Consider the following 22,049-nt stretch of genomic DNA (forward strand, 5'->3'; position numbering starts at 1 on the left):
TTTGCTATGGAAAGGTTAAAGCAGCCAGTGTGACTTTATTAAGCCAAAAGCACTGTGCAAAGAAATTGAATAATTTTTTTAAATGTACATAAATTTAGAATATAAGAGAAAATAAATGCTTGTGCAAGATACACAGTAACCAGGGTAAAAATCTGAAGAGTAATTAATTTCACCCATGGGATTATAATTTCTTCCATACACTGAAGTCCACAACTATTTTCGTCTGAAATTTTAAAACAGTACGTTTTCTGACAAAATTTCAAAAGGCAGTTTCTTAAGTCCATGCACATTTGAATTAACTGGTTTTCTCTTTTAGCAGGTTATACATACATTTTTAAGGAACAAAATAATGTATACCAAGAAATTATCTTTTCATGTCATTTGAGATCAGATCAAATTTCAACCTAGAGTTTTTCTACTGGACGATAACTATGTAAATAGTTAGCACTGCGTCACTCACAGCTGGTGGGGCAAGACCACACAGCCGGGACAAAGAACGTGAGCATCATCAACAGGAAAGGTAACTTTCATACCTCCTCTGCTGCCTCTTCAAACGTAGCAAACGCACTGTGCCCTTCCTGCCAAAGGAACTCCCGAGTTCGTAGGAAAGGCTGAGGATGCTTGAACTCCCAGCGCTGCAGGAGGCAAGAACACAATTTGACCATTAGAGAGAGCATTTCGGTTTTTAGTAACAACTTTATGTGATAATCAGAAGTTATAGCTGTGATTCGAAATAGTTGGAAAATGCTTCCATACGTGCAATGCTTTGAATATAAACATAAGAAAAATGTACTTTTTAAATGCATAAGAATAACTGAAAGAAGAGGTGTTTACCTACCACCACATTGCACCACTGGTTGAGCCTGATGGGCAGGTCTCTGTGGGACTGCACCCACTTCGCGTATGCAGGGTACATTACTGAAAAGACGGGAGAAGACAGGCAGTTAGTCACTGAAGGCTTTGCTCCCCCCTCGGAGGCTGGTGAGAGTACAACTGGCACATACCTAACAATTAAAACACGTGTCTGTGCAGTAAGTCAATGTGTTACATTTCATAAAACTGTCCAAACTTGACTGTATGTTATGCTCCTCACAATGAAGATGACATTCAATCTGACAGCTTTTCAGCTGCTGTTTCTACAAACACTAAGTTCTCACGGCACGTACTATGTTCTATGTTCTTTGCAGCTGTTATCCTGTTCCATCCCCACATTCAACCCACAAGATAGATATCATAAGCTCAACACTGAAAACAAGGAAGCTGAGTTTTTTTCTTTGTTTTGTTTTTTTTTTTGTCTTTTTTTTTTTGCCATTTCTTGGGCCACTCCCACGGCCTACGGAGGTTCCCAGGCCAGGGGTCAAGTCGGAGCCACAGCCGCCAGCCTACGCCAGAGCCACAGCAACTCGGGATCTGAGCCACGTCTGCAACCTACACCACAGCTCACGGCAATGCCAGATCCTTCACCCACTGAGCAAGGCCAGGGATTGAACCTGCAACCTCATGGTTCCTAGTCAGATTCGTTAACCACTGCACCATGACGGGAACTCCAAGGAAGCTGAGTTTAGAGAGAACTTCAGTAACTTGCTGAATCCAACAGTTATCTATTCAAACTAGAATTTGGGTTAAATTTATCTGATGAAAGCTCTTACCATGAATTGCTAATTTAAAGTGAAGGTACCTGTCTTACCATAGACTACCTATAATGAGTAAAATATAAAACTCTGCCCAGCTATTATGTCAAAAAAGCTGGTGTCATAATTTTAATAATATGTCATTATCTACCATACAAGAGTATCACTAAAAGTATCAAAGAACAATCCTTAACCCAAAGACGGATAATCACTTTGAAAGATATTCGCAAGCCCAAAGGCTCAAAAGTCCCCAGAGGTACTCTGACTTCCTATGCCTAATTTTAGGAAAATCACTTAACCCTTCTGAGATCTTTTTTTAACCTAAAATGGAGATTACAGCAGCGGCCTCTACCTTGCTAACCACGCCACTAAGAACAGCACCACACGGGAAAGAAATCACTTAGTAACTTATAGAAACCTTATATGAATAAACCTTATAAAAACCTGTAATATTAAAAACCTGTAATATTAATCTGAAGCAAACGTGACATAAAACACTGGTGTTTGCAATTGTATAAGCAATTCCAAGAATAAAAACTTTTCTAAGATTAAAATTCTTTGGAAAGTTCTGAAAGACTATATTGCATAAAATGAACAATGATGCAAGTGGTTTAAAAAACAAAACTTGGTCCTCACGATGAAAAGCTCCACAATGAAGCCGTAAAGAGAACAAAATTCTACGGCACTTCGGTGTGCATGCATCTTTAAGCCTTAATGCCTTCGTGAAACCCTAAATCCTCAAGAAGGATTATAAGTGCCCCACGTCAAAGGGGAGACTGGCGGCTAGAGGCTGTGTCTGACGCTCAAGGAGCTCTTGGCTGTGCTCCAAGGCCCACCCTCACCTGTTTCACTGGTGGGACGGACGGCAATTGGTTCTGCCAACTCTGTTTTGCCAGATCGTGTCACCCAAGCAACCTAGTAAAATAAAATCATTTTTCACACTTTTTTAAACACTTGAGAGAAACAGCTTAGATGTAGGTAAAACGCTACTTCGAGTTTTGCTGTATCAATTAAGGCAACGTAAAAGGACTGCTGCTGTTCACCGTGAGAAAAGGCAGATGCTTACTGTTTTTATAAATGTTTAAGGAAAAGTAAAAGCCAGTTAATTAATTAATACAACAAGACGACTCAAAACTTGCCCTGATGAAAGAAATATAGTTTTTTTTTAAACTGGCTTTACGTTTCTCTAATTCGGTTGTTATAACTTGCTTTTAGATTATTATTTTAAAAGTGTGAACTGAAAACATCAGTTCCGAGTTCCCAAAGCAAACGGCAAAACTAAATAAAGCAGGCTACGTTACCTCAGGGGCGAAGTCGGCAATGTGTGTCTTCTCTGTCTCTAAGGCACCTTGAGACACAAACATGGGGAAATAGCAGTTTTCAACACCAAGTTTCTTGATCTCAGCATCAAAAAAGTCCTTGATGGATTCCCAAATGGAATACGCCCAGGGACGAAGGATATAGCAGCCACTTACATCATAGTACTCAATCATTTCTGACTTTGTGATGACCTATTTAAAAGAAAAATAGTTTCTGAAGCATGAACTGAACCACAATTATAGCGGAAGTGCCAAGAGTATGATGCCAAGCTTGAAAGGTGGAGGCTCCCCGCGCTGGTGAGTATACTCCTAAAGGACCTTTCTGCTCTGAGAGACAGCAGGGCTCTAAATTCCTAAGAAAACTTGAATTCCAATCTTGCTCCTACTGTTTTATTGTTTGGTGACTGGCCTAATCTCTTTACTTCACCACCACGACAACAAAATCAAATAACTACCTCACAGGGCTACTTCTTGATTCGGTATTTTAGAATTTTCGTTTTGGCTCGGCAGGTTAAGAACACGACATAGGATACATGAGGATGCAGGTTTGATCCCTGGCCTCCATCAGTGGGTTAAGAATCCAGTGGTAATGCAAGCTGTGGCGTAGGTCGCAGATGCAGCTTGGATCTGGAGTTGCCATGGCTGTGGCATAGGTCTCAGGTACAACTCCAGGTCAACCCCTAGCCCAGGAACTTTCATATGCTGTAGGTGTGGCCATAAAAAGAAAAAAAAAGATTTATGTGAACATGCTTTAAGAACTATGACATGTTTATGACTATACTATTAAAGGCATTATACACTATCACTTTCTGTCTGAACTTTAAAATCTAAATACAAAGTAGACTCTGAAAATTTAAAACACATACATCAACTGAATCTATACTCACTTGAGAATACCAATCTGCAAGATTTTCTTCTTTTTTTGCCTCCAGACCCAACCTGCAGATAAAAAAATAAAATAAAATATAAATATCTTCATCCAGCAATTGCTTTTAGGTTGAGTGGAAATAAACCTCTAAACTTCAAAACTGATTAGCTTTTCTTCAGTTTGAATTATTTCTATATTTGTATCTTTTCCATATTCATTACCATGATGTTTTAACCTAGAAAGCAGTTCAATCATCTCTTAAAAGGTGGTGTGGTACTGTCCCCCAAAAATTAGAACAGCAAAGCCTAACAAGAGTGATGATTTTAATGAAGACATTTCTTTCACCAAGTTCTTTATAAGATAACACATTTGCAGTAAAGACAGAGCCTGTTCACACAGCATTCTCTCGCTATAAAAGAAGACTCTTCCGTCAATCTCAATACAGGTAAAATCAGAGTGAGTAAGATTAGTATTTCACTGAAAGTAACATGTAAAAAGTAGTAAAAAGTAATAAAAACAATGGCCGCATGTACATATACCCATGCAAACATATAAATGCGTGCCTATATGTGTAAGTACCCTTACATGTTCTAGAAGGTTGTCTTTTAAGCGCAGTAAATAAAAAGTTGCAGAGACAGATGCACCCAAAATAGATTACGTCTGTAATACAAACTTCCAGACAATACTCCTTGTATTGAAGCACTGACAATTATTCAGGAAAATGTGGTCTTATGGTCCACACAGAAAAATTTACTCGTTTAGTTATGTTCTATAAAAAGTGTATCTTTGTAGAGTTTAAAAACAAGGCTTTATTGGTTTAAAATCTTAACGTATTTACACTGCACTCTCTGGGTCACTTTGACACATCTCCACGAAATGCTTACGTGAAACCTGGCCCTTGCAGGAGCAGTCAGGAGGTAAAAGGTGAAAAGTTGGATTCTCCTCCTACTATGCTATAAATCTGATCACCCAGTCAACGCGCAAGAAACCTAACTGCTGTATTCCCGTTTGAGGAGACACTGTGTGTACACTGTGAGAGACGAGAGGCAGAATTTGAAATTCACCGAAATAAATCCAATGCCAAAGCACCTCTGACGAGCAGCTGCTCACACCAGCTTAGCTGAGGTTCAGCTTAGAGCGAAGCTCACATCCAGGTGGCTCTACTTTGGGACGGGGGTCATATGGGAATCACACGGTGCACATGGGTTAGAAGATACTGAACCACCACCTATTCCATGGTGGTGTCTTTAAACCAGCTTTGGTTTATGTTTAACTAACCAATATTAAACTCCTATTGAGAATGAAGTTCTCATTTAGTCCCTTCATAAGATTTTCATTTGAAAAATCTGCTGAAGTGCAAAAAAAGCCCTACGTTTACAGCTAGGCTAACAACCGCGTGAAAAGGGAGGAAGAGATGGATCGAGAAGGAGCCCCTTCAGAGGCTGTCAGTCACTACAGGGGAGGAGGCCCTGGGGAGACGGGGAGCGGGCCCTGAGTGGGGCCTCACCTACATTTTATAGTCTGACATTCTCAAACCAACCAAGTGAATGGGTCACCTATTTAAATAAACAGAAAATGAACAGAAGCTATCTGCCGACATTACACCTTTACTGTTTTCTAACTTACGGGATAATTTGTTTAACAAACATAATTTGGGTTGAATTCACCCCAAACGGTGCTTCACTTCGAAGGAAGCGCCCGCATCTGGTACCTGGTCTGCTTCTTCGGCCCCGGTCCTTCCCCCGCGCCGCCTGGTGACAGCCCACTCTCTGGGGTTTTAGAAGCATCTTTCTTTTGGCCATCGTTTTGCTTCTGGGGCTTGTTCTGCTTTTCAGATTTGTTTTCTTTTTCTTTCTTTTTCTTATCTCTGTCCTCAGCCCCAGTGACAGAGACAGGCTTGTAATCGACTCCAGTCAGAGACTTGTACTGTGCCTTCAGCTGAAGGAGTTCCTGCACAGCGGTGTCTACGTGGTCCTTTAGTTTAAGGAGAGAGAGAGGGAAGGGAGAAAACAGCATTTAGTTCAAATCACCGCCTAAGCGCCAAGGTCCAAAGCTTTGCAAGCAAATGTGAAAACACAACGAAAGGCAGGGGGGCATGGGGGAGGGGTGGAAAAGGCGGAACACACCACCTACTGAAAGCAAAAAGAAGAACAGGATAACAGGGACAGAAGTAGAAAAAGTACCATAAGGTACTGGTCAAACAACTGTCACTAGCCACGTGTGGCTATTGAAATGTAACTGAAATTGAAAATTCCATGCCTCAGTCACCAGAGCCACATTTCAAGTGGTCAGGAGCACTGTGGCTAGGAAGCACTTGGGCCTAACACATATTCTGGTACCATTTCAAGTTAAGAACCTTTAAATTACATTAAGTTGAACATTTCACAATTCTGAAGATGAGAGTAAATTAAGTTTCTGTATTACTGGTTCCACTTCAAAACCTCTAATGACTTACTGCTTTCCACTCACATGAATCTGTACCCCCAAGTCCTATTCCGAGAACGATAATCCGTTAGTGCAAACCACACCAGAGCTCACAGTGAAACTTGCCATGCGAGACTGACAGTTTCAGAAGAATGAGCCAAAGAGGGGCCACACGGAGCCAGGCACTGCTGGAGTCTGGGATCGTGCAGACAAGAGAGCAACAGACAGTTTAACAAACAAATCCTGGGTATTTAAGTGTTGTGTCAGAGAAAGGCAGTGTCACATGAGGGCGTCCAGACAACTCTAGGTGGGGGGAGGAAAGCCTCAAGAAAGGCTCCTGCAAAAGGCAGGACGAAAGAGCTGAGAACCGACACACATGAGCAGAAGCTGGCCAGACCTGACGGGGCAGAAAGTGTTCCAGGTCAAAGAAAAGAGCCTGGAAAGCAAAAAACGAAGCACACAGACGTGATACCACACTGACCTTAGAAGCTTTTTCAGCTTTAAGTTTTCGAACTACTTCTCCCTGAGAAGCTACTTTGTCAAAAAGCAGCTTGGCTTCTGGTGTTTCTGGACCACTAGGCTCACAGCTTCTGGTTGGACTTGAATCTGAACTCTGAGATGACGGGGGCTGACCAGGAATGTACTCTTGCCCGGTTTTTTCTTTATATTGAGCTTTCAGGGACAGTAAACATTCTACAGCTTCATTTACTTTAGCCTGAGATAAAAGAGAGAGAAAAAAAAGACAAATACCTAATGCTTTCTGAAATTTCTGAAAATTTCAATGATTATTAAAAATCATTAATTACCACCAAAGTATTCCTGTAAATAAGCACCATGGAGAAAGTCGAACACAAAGGAATGAAATCATCAGCTAGGAGAACAAAGCTAAAGAAAAGTTAAAAATGTAACCATGTCATAAATCTACATAGGAGTCATAAGAATAAAACATAAATGCACATACACACATAACACTGCATTTTCCACTTTGCATATGTAAACAAATAAATTATAGAACATCCAAGCCAATCATCAGTTTCCAACCCCTGGGTCTATAAACAGTGGACTCAGAATTTATAAAATCAGAATAAAGATCAACTCAGTGGCTTTGCCTATACAAGTCCTTATTTTCTTCAGCCTGTTAAAACAGACATTAAACACAGCATCGGAAAAAACCCACAGTTTGGGCTCAATTTAAAAAGTTACATCTCTTTTAAAAATTTACAATGGAATGAAACGATATACTGAGGTGTTAATTAGATATTCACTTTTATCTATCAGCCACTGATATTTCAACATAATTATGATGAAAAGAATGAAACTCTCAGCCCAACAGAGACACTTGTAACTCGAGCAGAGAAAAACAGCAACGCTGGACCCCTCACCTGAGTGGTGATACAGACTCCGCTACATTCTACACACTACATGATGTACCACTGGGAAGCCCAGGCAGCCGTCAAAACAGAGAAGTGCCTCCCCACTGCCCATCACATTTTCCACTACGTTTCTGCCTCAAATAGCTAAGAGCAACCCAGAGAGGCCAGGAAGAATCCTAAAACGGGGTCAAAGGCCGCAGGAGCACCGCTGTCCCTCAGAGAATCTGCCTCTATACAAGAGCAAATGGCATTTCCTCGTGCAGCTCCTTGAGACACACCGTGAGGCTGCCTGCGGGGTCTGCCACAGCCAGCATCATACAGAGGAAGGTGAGAGGGGCCATCACAAGAGAAGTGGGGAGCGTGTCTGAGCTGTACTCCTGACCTGTCTCTTGTTTATATCATCTTCAGAATGCAAAGCATTTTCACAGCAAACTCTACCTGTCCTAAGAAAAAGGACGTAGGGCATCAGACAAACAAGAATTAAGAAAAAAAGAAACTTTTATCAGCTAAAAGAAAGACAATGGGAAAGTTAAGGGACTTTCCTGCAACTATGTCTACAAAAAGAGGCTTTATATGAAAGAAGGTCCATTTTATACTATAAGCAGGTATTTACCAGAGTTTGAAGTCAAAGGGCACACATTTTACAAAGAAAAAACCTTGTGGTACCAGATTACGATCTGAAATATTTTAAAGAAGAAAATTAATATGGGCAAACCACTTCATTACTAAATAAAATATTCTAAAACATAGAGTGAAATTATAATCCCTCTATCCTTTCCACTTGGGAAATGGGACAGTCTAGATGACTAAATAATCTATTCAGGTCCTTCAAAATAGAGTGAAATCATCCTACTCCCTCTGCAGTCTTAGCTGATGATTTAGAAGGTTCCTAAAGATTCTTGAGAGAATCAGAATTATCAACATACGACATAATGACTATCATTTTACAGCCTACTTATCCTGTGCCACATACTACGCTAAGTGCTTTAGATGGACCAATATTTAATTCGCAAATCAGCCCTTATCCATTTTACCAAAGAAAGCAGTAAAGCTTAGAAAGATTAAGTACCTTACTCAAAGTTACACAGTAAGTGCTTAGTGCTAGAACTTCAATCTAGGGTACATTCCAGAGTCTTTGATCTTGAGCACTATTGTTTGCATGGCATTAAAGAAGATATAAGACAATTATCTAAATTTAGATGTTGGAGTTCCCTCTGGCTCAGCGGAAACAAATCTAATAACTATGAGGATGCAGGTTCAATCCCTGGCCTCACTCAGTGGGTTAAGGATCCAGCACTGCTGTGAGCTGTGGTATAGGTTGTAGATGCAGCTCGGATCCGATGTTGCTGTGGCTGTGGCGTAGGCCAGCAGCTACAGCTCTGATTCGACCCCTAGCCTGGGAACCTCCATATGCCCAACCATGTGGGTGTGGCCCAAAAAGACAAAAGAAAAAAAAAAAAAAATCTGAAAAGCAACCTTAAATATTAATGTAATTCAGCATTCCGAATCACTAAATCTTTGGTGTACTCTTGCATATGCATCTCACACTGTATCTGCTTGTCCTTCACTTTAACAAAGCAACCTACTGGGCAGGAAAAAAAACGGGAGGAGTTCCCATCGTGCCCCAGTGGTTAATGAATCTGACTAGGAATGATGAGGTTGTGGGTTCGATCCCTGGCCTCGCTCAGTGGGTTAAGGATCCGGTGTTGCCGTGAGCTGCGGTGTAGGTCGCAGGTGCAGCTTGGATCCCACGTTGCTGTGGCTGTGCTGTAGGCCTTCGGCTACAGCTCCAATTAGACCCCTAGCCTGGGAACCTCCATATGCCCAACCATGTGGGTGTGGCTCCAAAAAGACAAAAGAAAAAAAAAACAAAGGAAAGGGGAGAAGGGGACCTGCAGGTTTCTGTTCTCCGCCCACATCGCGCTCATACTCCACATTATGCTTCTATTCTACGCTCATGCTTAAATGTTCTTATACAGAATCACCAATCTCATCCTGAGGCAGAAAAAGGGCTGGAGGGGAACAAAGTGAAAAAGAAAAGTCTTGTTGAAACCTGTCACTATAAAACCTCCGCCAATCACTTTCCTTACTTTAGTGGTAACATGATATAGTCAAAAAACTACTTCTGGAGGAAATGGAACGACAAGAGGCTTAGAGGGATTAATAATACACCACAAGCACAGGCATGCTCAATAAATAACAACAAACTAGTAAAACCGCAATTCTCTGGTGCTTGAACACCACACCTCATCACCTCTCATCAGAAATAACGGGAATAAGTCAAAACTGGAATCTACGCTTGCAAACTTCAGGACGTTTCTTTTATATTCATTTCACTTCAGGAAGTAGTTTCCAAGTGGCTACTAAAACCAACAAATAAAAAAAGGAATACTATGGGATACAGCTGTTGTGAAGATTACAGACAAAAATAACCACAGTATACAGGGCACAGTGCCAGATGGCGTCTATACAACACAGACAACAAAGCGCACAAGCAATATTTTTAAGCACATATGCTACACTGCAGGCATTGAATAAACGGAGGCTAAACTACACTGAAGTCGGATTCATTTTGGCATCACATTTATCATTATCAAAAGCACCTAGTCAAAGTACCTGCCCAATTACCACAGAAACTTAAATTGTTTTATCCACAGGCTGACTTGTTGTCTTCAAAGGTTGCTATTTCACGGATGTAATCCCTTAACCAACGGGATGGGAGACGTGGTTGGCTGCCGCTCTAGGTGTCCTGGCTGCTGTCATTCCCGCCCCACACAGACACAGCTGCCCAAGAGTCAGCCCAGAACAACGTACTCTACTCAGAATGAAGGAATTTAAAGATGCTTCTCCTCAAATTACATCCCTAAAGGGGCCCCTAGTTAGCGTATGACACCACAGCGAGTACCAAGTGCTCCTAACTTCAGCGGAGGGTTCATGCCCCAAAGCCACACACGTCGCAGGCTTTAGCCCTCGAAGTGCCGATACTTTAGAGCATCACAGCTCAGCGGAACCTCAACATTAAAGAGGAGAAAAGATGCCTCACACTTCACAATGAAGAGACAGAAAAGTGCTAACTTCTTCTCAAGCAAAACCCAAGACCTACTCAAATCAATTTCTCTCGTCAGCAGAGATCAAATGGCAAGGAATGAAAGCATTTTAGGGGGAAAGGGCGTCCAGGCAGATGCCGGGCCACCTGTTAATGAGGTGCGGGACTTGCCACCTCAAGTTAATCGTTCTCTAGCCAAAGCCCAGGACGCTGATGTGATGACGGACGCCTGGGAATCACCTTGGAATGTTCTCCGGTCATGTACGTCAGGCCCAGAGGTTCGTCACCTGTCTGTGTTCATGCCACAGCCCCAATCCTACAATTTTTGTAGTTTATCCAGCAACAGCACTACTAATTTGACCACATTTGAGAACTATGCTACTTTTTGAGAACTACATATTTTGATGATTGAACATGACTTTTCTCCATCATAGATGCCATTCCTCTTGTCTCTTATTTACAGCAAACAATCTGGTTCTACACTCAGTGCTACCACCCACTTGGCTAAATGTTTTGCCTAAAGATTAAGACAAGGATGAAATTTATACTTCAGGCAAAATTTGGTACCACTTGAGGTTCTCCTATGGAAAATCTGAGATAAGTCACTGGTCAAAAACTTCCCAACAACCCATTCTTGCCCAAAGATACCTGGAATCCGCCTCTCTCTCCACCTTTGCTGGCACCATCTTCCACAGCGAGTCCCAGGCCAGCAGCATCAGTATCACCTGAACAACTTTTTCCAAACGAAGATTCTCTACAGACTCTGGACTTACTAAAGCAGACACTCAAGAGATGGGGCCCAGCAATTTGTGTTTTAGCAAGCACGCCAGTAATGCCGACATTCAATAAAGCTTGAGAAACTCAGATCTACACTAAAGAGTACCTTTCTCTGAAAGTTACTCATCTTAAAGGGCTTCTTCTATTCCAGGACTATTTTATTTTTTGTCTTTTGTCTTTTTAGGGTCGCCCCTGCGGCATATGGAGGTTCCCAGGCTAGGGGTCTAATCAGAGCCACAGCTGCCAGCCTACGCCACAGCCACAGCAACAAGGGATCTGAGCCGTTTCTGTGACCCTCACTGCAACCCACAGCAACACCAGATCCTTAATCCACTGAGCAAGGCCAGGGATCGAACCTGCAACCTCATGGTTCCTAGTCGGATTCGTTTCTGCTGTGCCACAACTGGACTTCCCAGTCTATTTTATTTTATTTTATTTTATTTTTTTTTTGTCTTTTGTTGTTGTTGTTGTTGCTATTTCTTGGGCCGCTCCCGCGGCATATGGAGGTTCCCAGGCTAGGGGTTGAATCGGAGCTGTAGCCACCGGCCTACGCCAGAGCCACAGCAACGCGGGATCCGAGCTGCGTCTGCAACCGACACCACAGCTCATGGCAACGCCGGATCGTTAACCCACTGAGCAAGGGCAGGGACCGAACCCGCAACCTCATGGTTCCTAGTCGGATTCGTTAACCACTGCGCCACGACGGGAACTCCCCCAGTCTATTTTAAATACCCTTTACAAGCTGTTTCCTCTCTCCCTGCCACTTACAACCAGACACCTGTGAGAGCTATTTACATCTTGACAGGAAGCTGCCTCTCACTGATGTTTCCAGAGCTCGGCACATAGCACACACAGTAAATGCTGACTGTCATGTCCAAATAGTCGAACAGACGGTCTACAGACATCACGTCTCATGAGAAGACGAGCCCAGCCTCAGCTGCTAGACCCACAGGCTCACTTGCAATGTGTCCCAACTCTTTCCAGGACACTGACCTTAGGGGCTTTTTCGGCTTTCAGTTTACGCACCACCTCCCCTTGTGCAGCAACCTCATCATACAGAGATTTACTTTCCAGGACACTCGATGATGATTCAGAAGAAACATTCTGCACTGCAGCAGCAGGAGGACTTCCAGGTTTATATTCCTGGCCGGTTTTCTCCTTATACTCAGCCTTCAAAGCCAAAAGTTGTTTTACAGCTGCATCTATATCCTCCTTTGCTGCTTTCTTGGCTTTTAATTCACGGACCACATCCCCCTGGGCAGCCACTCTGTTGTAAAGGACCAAGGCGTCCTCAGAGGCAGCACAAGTATTATTCAAAGAAGGCGGTGATCTTGTCTTAAGAGGAGTAGTTGTCTACAAAGGCAGAAAACCAAAAGGAAAATTATTAATTCATGCTATATGTCTCTTCACAAGATTATATCAAACTGATTGTTTTATGTTTCAAGTTAAAAACAAAATTTAAAAATTTTAATCTCCTTAAAAAGTTTAATGAGCGAGTTCCCTTGTGGCGCAGCAGGTCAAGGACCTGGCATTGTCACTACAGTGGCTCATGTCGCTATTGTGGCACGGGTTCTTCCACATGCTGTGGGTACAGCTTAAAAAAAAGTTTAAAGGAATAATCTCATTCTTAAAAATTTATCCTAACAAAAGATGACAGAAGTAAACAAAGGTAGAGGTATGTAGATATTTACTGGGGCATTTTTATCATAGTAAAAACTGAAAATAACCTAAATCTTCACCATTAGGAAGACTAGTTAAAGAAACTATAACACATTCATTACATCTGAGAATAAATCACTGCTCTACCACATACTAGCGGTGCGACCTTGAATTATTTACTTAAGCTAGTTCTGCTTTTTTTTTTTTTGTCTTTTTCTAGGGCCGCACCCATGGCATATGGAGGTTCCCAGGCTAGGGGTCTAATCAGAGCTGTAACTGCTGGCCTATAGCACAGCCACAGCAACAAGGAATCTGAGCCTCGTCTGCAGCCTACACCACAGCTCACAGCAACACCGGATCCTTAACCCACTGAGCGAGAGATCGAACCCACAACCTCATCATTCGTAGTTGGATTCGTTAACCACTGAGCCACGATGGCAACTCCTAGTTCCGCTTTTTAACTATAAAAGAGAAATGGCAATTGTACTGAATCCATCAGGTTGATGGGAAAACAAAAAGTAATAAATCTGTGTAGAGTTTTTAGTTACAAAGGCTGAAAGGTATTGTTACTGATTTTTTTTAAAGATTTAATATATCTAATATATCCAGATTGTCAATAAGGCAAAAGCCCTATGAAATACCATGGGACAATTTTAACCCATTATTGTGGAACAATTCCATTTGGGTAAAATTACATATTTACAGTCATACGGTTGTATGTAAGTATATGCAACAAACCTAGAGATATGTTCACTAAAATGACCCATGGATATGTAGTAACTGTACCATTTTATTCTCAAGGTCATGACTTCCTTTTGCCTACTAGCATGCCTTCCTCCTACTGAGACCTTTCCAACTTTAAAACCCTGGTCCGTAGTTCCCGTCATGACTCAGCAGTTAACGAATCTGACTAGCATCCATGAGGATGCAGGTTCGAGCCCTGGCCTTGCTCAGTGGGTTGAGGATCCAGCATTGCCATGAGCTGTGGTGTAGGCTGCAGATGTGGCTCGGATCCCGAGTTGCTGTGGTGTAGGCTGGCAGAGCTACAGCTCCAATTAGACCCCCAGCCTGGGAATCTCCATATGCCATGGATGCAGCCCTAAAAAGAAAAAGAAAAAAAAAACAAAAAAAAAAACCTGCTCACACCATTTTGTTCCCTGTGACTTTTAGCTCTTCTCTAAGATTTTTCTGTATACTTCTTCAACAGAAAACATTAATGCACTGGGAGAAAGCACACACAAGGTAGTATGATATTTTTTTTGTGATATACTGGTGTTCCCCTATTTACCAACTGTGAACGAGTCACTTCATGCTACCAAAGATGAGTGCAGTAGAACAGACCGCCTATCTTTCTGACACAGTGGCTCCCCGTATTGTATTCTTCCCTTACGATATAAGGATATGCACTTGTGTGTACATGTGATGTGTCTATGACCCAGCATCCTGAACAGTCTGAGCTTGACAGGAAAGTACAGAGGGAGCCAGAAAACAAGGTCACTGTCCTATCTCTGTCATAGCAACTTCTGTTATCTTGGGCAAGGATCTACTACAGCTCTAGTTGGGGAAAAACCTTTTCTAAAAGCATTCTTTTAACCTAGTCTTTCTTATTCTTCACACAATAAAACTGAATTTTAAAAATCTTGTTTTGCAGGGTGTTTTGAGCTCTTATAAGAATGAACAACAAAAATCCCAAGAGTAAGAGTTACTGTCTTCTTTAGTCTCAACAGTGAGGAAGACAATCCTATGCAAAGAAAAAGAGTCTAAACCCTAGGACAGAAGATCACTGACTAGAGACATATCCTAAGAGTCAGGTTTTACCTCATTTTTTGCTGTTTCTACTTTGGTCTTTTCCTTTGACCCAGATGTTGGCATTTCCTTTGTATGCCCATCAGGGATGTATATCAAAACGCATGGAGCTTCTATGCAACTATATGGACTAAAAAGAAAACAAAAGGACAAAAAAAGTTATTTGAACAAAATTATCTCAACAGCAATTAAAACCAAATCCCTAGATTAATTCAATGATACTGTTAATACTTTTCAAAGTATAAATAGTCCCTTCTCTCATTCAAATCAGAGGCTCTTCAGAATAGCTTAAAAACAATAAATACAGAAATAAAAACTGATGGCGCCAATTATAAACTTTCAATTTCTGAATTTTCATAGATATGAACATGCTAAGTCCAGCACAAAGGTACATCTACTACCCTATATTCCAGTAAAATGTATTTATTTTTAAAAAAAAAAAAGTCCATCTACACTGCCTACCACAGAGGTGGCATTAGTGGATGTTAATGCTCTCACTTTTGACTTAAAGGAAATGCATCTACACAGCACACCCAATGTGCTTATAAGCAGAATAATTTCTGTAAAACATTTACTTTATAAGAATTCTCAAATCTAAAGAGTAATTACGAAAATCCACTGCCCCAAGACTATTCATAAGCAAAGTATTTTTTTTTTTTTTGACTCTTGTGGTAAAAGCCACAAAGTAAAAATGAGAAGAGAAAGAATTTAGTAACAACAGAATCCTCTATCTCTTCCATTTTTTTAATATGGCCTATTGAGATATAATTCACATACTAAAAATATCCACCCTTTCAAAATACACAATTCATTGGTTACACAAAACTGTACAACCAAGACTGCTCTCTAATTATGAAACATTCACATCACCCTAAAAAGAAACTGCCTATCCTTATCTGTAACTTTCCCGACCCCTGCTCCTCTGGCTCACGGCAACCACTAATCTACTTTGTTTCTATGGATTTGTCCATTGTGGATATTTCATATAAGTGAAATCATACAGTATGTGGTAGGCTGGGACCAGCTTAACTTCACTTAGCCTAACATTTACAAAGGTCAGGCATATTATACCATGAATCAGCACTTCACTTTTTTTTTTGGCTGAAAAATATTCCTTGTATGGGACGCCATATGTCCTTTATCCATTCATCAGCTGATGAACATGTGGGCTGTTTGTACCTTTGTTTTTTTTAATGAACGATACTATTATGAGCATTTGTGTATAAATTTTCATGTAAACAGTTAATATTTTTCTTGGGTATATACATAGAAATGGAAATGGGTCAAACAATGACTCTGTATTTAACTTTGAGAAACTATCACTGCATCATTTTACAACCCTAGTGGCAGGTAGGAGGGCTCCGGTAACTCCACATGTTCAGCCCTTATTACCACCTCCTTTCTGATCACAGCCGTCCTAGTGGATATGGAGGGACAGTTCACTGTGGTCTTGTTAGCACTGCTCTAAAACTAATGATGCCGAGCATCTTTACATGTGTTTATGGACCATTTGTACATCTGCTCTGGAGAATGTCTTTGTCACCCCCCCTTTTTTTTTTTTGGTCTTTTCATCTTTTCTTGGGCCACACCCGAAGCATATGGAGGTTCCCAGGCTAGGGGTCTAATAGGAGCTGTAGCCACCGACCTACACCACAGCTCACGACAACACCGGATCCTTAACCCACTGAGCAAGGTCAGGGAACGAACCCACAACCTCATGGTTCCTAGTCGGATTCGTTAAGCACTGTGCCTCCTGCCTTTGTCCATTTTTAAATTGTCTTTTAATGACCAAACTGTAAGGGCTCTTTATCTTGTATGCAAATCTTTTATCAGACACACATGCAAATATTTTTCTTCCATTCTGCGGATTGTATATTTATTTCCTTGATGTTGTGCTTTGAAGCACAAAATTTTTTATTTTTGATAGAGTCCAATTTACATGTATCTTCATTGGCTGCTTATGCCTTGGGTGTTATATTTAAGAAAGCACTGCTAAGGTTACAAAGATTTAAACTTAGGTTTTCTTTTCAGAGTTCTGCAGTCTCTGATCCATATGTGCATTAATTCTCAGACACAGTATGAGGCAGGCTCCCTTCATTCTTGCATGTGGCTGCCGATCCCTGCACCACTTGTCAAAAAGCTAAACAATTCTCTCAGAATAAACTGAGAACATCCTCTCTTCTGGGCATCTCTCTAGTTGGTACCATTACTACCACCACTGGCATTTGGTGGTGCTGTTTTATACATTATATATTTGACGAAATATTTAATGAGGGCTTAGTAAGTACCCAGTACTGTGTTATATGCTATTTACATGTAAGCTCTTATCTACCTAAAGGCAATGTAATACTAAGATGAATAAGGAAAATCTATCTGCGCTTAATGAATTTCCAGTGGTGGAAACAAAACAAAAGATGGAAAGATAAGGCAGCGGCCATAACATGTGATAAACATTCTAAAGAGGAAAGTTTTGAGGCAATGGGGACATTCAGGCTGGGTGCCTGACCGATTAACGGAGTACCAGAAAGCTCTGGCGGAAAGAACATTTGAAAGGTTACCCAGATGAAGAAAAAGAAGTAGGGCCATTTCGGAAAAAAGCAAGACGTTCAAAGGCATCTGATGACTTCGGAAAGACTCAAGCAGTCCAGTATCTTCAAGAAAAGGGATTGGGGAGAGGCAAACTACCACAGAGATGGCTCAGGTGGGTCGAGAGGCTATTACATGAAAAATCTTGATGTCAAATTAAGAAGTTTAGATTTTACTCTGGTTTTTTTTTTTTTTTTTTTTTTTTGTCTTTTTGCCATTTCTTGGGCCGCTCGGGTGGCATATGGAGGTTCCCAGGCTAGGGGTGGAATTGGAGCTGTAGCTGCCGGCCTATGCCAGAGACACAGCAACGTAGGATCTGAGCCACATCTGTGACCTACACCACAGCTCAAGGCAACGCTGGATCCCCAACCCACTGAGGAAGGCCCAAAACCTCATGGTTCCTAGTCGGATTCATTAACCACTGAGCCACGACGGGAACTCCTAGATTTTACTCTGAAGCTAAAAATAATTATTAAACAGGGGGGAAAATGTGATAAAAACTGCTACTTTGAAGTTGTTATACTGGTGACCACATGAAAAATGGATTAGAAAAAGGCAAAACTGGAAGCAAGGGGCTATTATAGAAACTGTTTTGGCAATCAAGGGAGAAACACAGGGGTGTGAAATAAGGCAGAGCAGTAGATGCAGAAAGATGAACTAAGCTGGCAGTAGAAACACCAAGGTTTCCTGACTGGAACGAGGGATGAAGAAGGAGAACTTATCAAAGACGGCATGTAGGATCCTGGATTTTAAAGTCTGAGGGACTGGAAAGCTATCTATTCAGAGGTATATAAAAGGCATTAAATAGATTCACAAGTCTGGAGCTCAGGAGAGAGGTCTGATCCAAAGTTAAAGAGTTGCAATAAAAAGAGCAGAGACAAAAAAAGAAAACCAAAAGAAACACGAACAAAAATTCAGAGACTGAGCCTTCTCCTAGTAATTCTATTACTTGATGGTTTTTAAAAAAACAGTGAATATTTGTTATGGTTCTCTAAATGTACCTGCTGCACCATTCACATTCTAAAACAGAGCTAACTGCAGTCCACTATAAAGGAAAGGGAATAGCAGTCATTTTTACCCAAAAATTACACTAGAATTTTTTTTTTTAACTTGGACCACATGAAGATGATTTGGAAATAAAATTTGTTAATGTTACGCTGTTTCAAAGTTTTATCATTTATTACAATAAGGTCTGAAATATAAAATACAGAGGGACTCACTAAACTGAACAGAGGTCAGGTACAGTATTTTAGTGGAGGTTCAATTTTTTAAAATATAATTTACTCTAAGAACTTTAAGTATTTTAATTTAAATGTTCAGTTACACTGACATACCTAACAGGTTCATAAGGCTGATCACATATGAAGAAGCCTCTTCTCTGAAGCTGTATAATGTCTCCTTTTTTCAAATCCTTAAGGCAGGGATCTCCTAGCATTAGTTCTTCATGCTGTAAGGATGACATAAGACCAAAATATGCTTCCTTAAAAACCAGAGCACTAAAACAACTCTAGAATGCAGGCAGCTTTTCTAGCAGCTGAACAGGTATGTTAAAGACTTTACTAATTAAGCACAGGCAATAAAAGTGACATATTAAAATAGATAATGATAAGTTATTGCATTTCTAAAAGTTAACATGTATAAACTAATGGGCTTCAGAAACCTTTTAACTACCTCAATTGGTGTCCCTGCAGATACAAAGTTGCCCACCAGAAATACGAAGGACAATGCAAGCAACACTATGGACCCAGCTGAGGCAAGCTGGCACAGCTCTGAATCCCCAGGGCTCACACAAGGGCTCCAGAGCCAGGCCAACCCCAGCCCTGCCCCTCATTGCCTCTCCTCAAGCAAGTTACTAAACCTCACCATGCCTCAGTCTCCAGCATTTGTAAAATGGGAACATTACTCTTTTATATCTTTTTTTTTGTTCATTCTATGGCCGCATTTGCAGCACATGGAACTTCCTGAGCCAGGGGCCGATTCAGAGCTGCCACTATAGGCTTACACCACAGCCAGAGCAACACCAGATCCAAGCCTATCTGTGACTTATGCTGCCACTGGTGGCAACGCCAGACCCTTAACCCACTGAGCGAGGTCAGGGATCAAAGCCGCATCCTCAAGAAGACTATGTAGGGTCCTTAACCCACTGAGCCACAATGCAACTCCTCTTTTATATCATTTTTAACAAAATTCTAGAAATCTTTTCCCTTTTCGCTGAGGAAACAAATACTTAAAGTTCATTTTAAAAATTCGAACAAAAAGTTTATACAACCTGGAAAGATAAAATACAATTTCTTTTCGACGCTACCTTACTGTTCTTGTTGACGTACTGCTTAAAGTCCTCGTCTTTTCCGAGCACGGGCTTCGTGATCAGGTGCTCGTAAGTGACACAGATTGCGGGGACAGGAAGAGCACGTGCAGTCTCTGCAAGCCACGTGATCTTGGTGGTTTTCTTGTAGTCTTTGTTCTCCAAGTTCAATTTTGCATCAAGGGATGTAATTTTTCCATCTGCATTTCTAGAAATAAGATTGAAAGGTGTTTTCAGAAAACAAATGAGAACTGCCATTAGTGCATTATTTTGTTCTGTATCTATAATAAATGGAGAAGGGATCTTCCTTGGAAAAATTCCAAATCAAACTTTTATCTGAGCTTCTAATAGGTGCCGGACACATACTGGTTAAGAGATGCATAAAGCACAATCCTGCTTTCAAGAGAGGAAAAGCCCACTGGAGAACAGATCCAATGATGAAGAACGTGAACACGCTGATGAATTTTTAAGTCACCCGGAGTGAGCCTTAAAAATCTGTAATACTGCATTTTAAACATTTAACAACTACTTGAAATTGGATGTAAGGACTGGACAATTCAAACTTCAGAGTTCACTAAATCTTAGCACACTATGCCCCATTTATGTAATCTTGGCACACTATGATAACTATACTAACTAGAAAGCTCATGTTCACCACAAAACAATTCATTTTAAAGTAGATTTTAGGACAGAGATCATGACATACACAAATGCTGTCCAAAGGATCCCTCCAGCCAACAATTAATTATATACTAAGAATTCAATGATAAAAGGGGGCCCTAAAGCCTTAGAACTATTTTTTAAAATCCACACGTAGACCTTTTCAAAAATCATAAGCAAAAGATATCTTGACACCGTATTAATAAATTGAAATGTATATGGAAAAAAATTTAACATGTCTAGAATTTGTAGTGTCTATGACTGGGCAGATTTACCAGTCAGCAACATGAATGGGTTTGAATTAGGCAACTTTCAACTAATGAATAAACGCAAAAGACTTTTCTTTCATATTTATTTAGGAACAAACAAAAAGTTCTTACTTGTGTATTTTAGTGATGTTGATGTTGCCCCAGTTTATAAACGTAACCATCTCACCCTCTGACAGGGTCTCTGCATCGGCCCCTTCAATGAAAACCTTAGGGCTGTACCACACAGGCTTCAGGCCAACATCGGGATTCTGGGTGATTAAAAAAAGAGAGTATTGGTATGTAAATGCATACATTCATTCATTTTATTCCTTCACAAAGACAGAAGTCATCTGTATTCATCTGAACTCCCGCTCTGTGACCCTGGTTCAGCCGCCCGGCCTGTCGGCGAATGGGTTAGATGAGGAGGCCTGCCCTGAGATCATGAACAGCTAAGACAACCACTCCTCACTCTTAGAGCCAGCACAGTTACTGCCACATAGTCCTCTAACCAGAATCTGCTTTGCTCGCCTCAAAATCTCACTGTTTTGTGGCAGAAGCTTCTGTAGAAAATGAAGTCATTTCTCATCAGTGGCTGCAGAACATTAGGGGAGCAGATGTCACCTTAGCAGGACACGGCAGACCTCACAGTTCAGGGGACAAACGTCAAACATAGCAGGATATGCATGTATGGAAAGAGCAATGCGTCTGCCTTTTATGTGAAGAAGAAAAAGAGATCTTGGAAATAAAAAGAATGCTCTATTTGTTAAATTTCAAATTTTTGCTTGACAAAAATCAAAAGAAATGAAGTGTAAGAAGAGTTACCACTGCAGCTCAGTGGGTTAACAGACTAACACAGTGTCTATGAGGACGCAGGTTCGAACCCTGACCTTGCTCAGTGGGTTAAGGATCTGGCATTGCCAAGAGCTTGTGGCACAGATCACAGAGCAGCTCGGATCTGGTGTTGCAGTGGCTGTGGGGCAAGCTGGCAGCTGCAGCTCTGATTCGACCTCTAGCCTGGAAACTTCCATATGCCACAGGTGCGGCCCTAAAAAGCAAAATAAAAAAACAAAAAACACAAAAGAAAAAGAAAAAAAAAGTGTAAGAAGATCCTTTGAAATAAATGTTAGGAGTTCCTGTCGTGGCGCAGTGGTTAACAAATCTGACTACGAACCATGAGGTTGCGGGTTCAGTCCCTGCCCTTGCTCAGTGGGTTAACGATCCGGTGATGCCGTGAGCTGTGGTGTAGGTTGCAGACGCGGCTCGGATCCCGCGTTGCTGTGGCTCTGGCGTCGGCCGGTGGCTACAGCTCCGATTAGACCCCTAGCCTGGGAACCTCCATATGCCGCA

The 22,049-nt window shown here is 41.2% G+C and overlaps 1 protein-coding gene across 2 annotated transcripts in view; it reads right to left on the reverse strand.

Annotated features, from left to right (window-relative positions):
• The window catches only part of EPRS1 (glutamyl-prolyl-tRNA synthetase 1), a 69,085-nt gene that overhangs the window by 13,973 nt on the left and 33,063 nt on the right, over positions 1 to 22,049 (reverse strand). For both annotated transcript variants that reach the window (XM_021064315.2, XM_021064314.2), the window contains 12 exons: positions 20,835 to 20,971; positions 19,795 to 20,002; positions 18,824 to 18,936; positions 14,916 to 15,033; positions 12,432 to 12,791; positions 6,724 to 6,957; positions 5,530 to 5,792; positions 3,838 to 3,889; positions 2,933 to 3,142; positions 2,474 to 2,546; positions 839 to 918; positions 534 to 635 (listed from right to left, as the gene is read on the reverse strand). In XM_021064315.2, coding sequence (XP_020919974.1) covers positions 534 to 635; positions 839 to 918; positions 2,474 to 2,546; positions 2,933 to 3,142; positions 3,838 to 3,889; positions 5,530 to 5,792; positions 6,724 to 6,957; positions 12,432 to 12,791; positions 14,916 to 15,033; positions 18,824 to 18,936; positions 19,795 to 20,002; positions 20,835 to 20,971 — 1,950 coding nt within the window. The remainder of the gene's footprint in view (positions 1 to 533; positions 636 to 838; positions 919 to 2,473; positions 2,547 to 2,932; positions 3,143 to 3,837; positions 3,890 to 5,529; positions 5,793 to 6,723; positions 6,958 to 12,431; positions 12,792 to 14,915; positions 15,034 to 18,823; positions 18,937 to 19,794; positions 20,003 to 20,834; positions 20,972 to 22,049) is intronic.

The sequence above is a fragment of the Sus scrofa genome, chromosome 10 (assembly GCF_054392235.1).
Source record: "Sus scrofa isolate SSC_HxYL_T2T_F1_AM1 chromosome 10, Sscrofa_HxYL_maternal_Yorkshire_Landrace_v2.0, whole genome shotgun sequence".
In the NCBI taxonomy this organism is placed as follows: Eukaryota; Metazoa; Chordata; class Mammalia; order Artiodactyla; family Suidae; genus Sus; species Sus scrofa.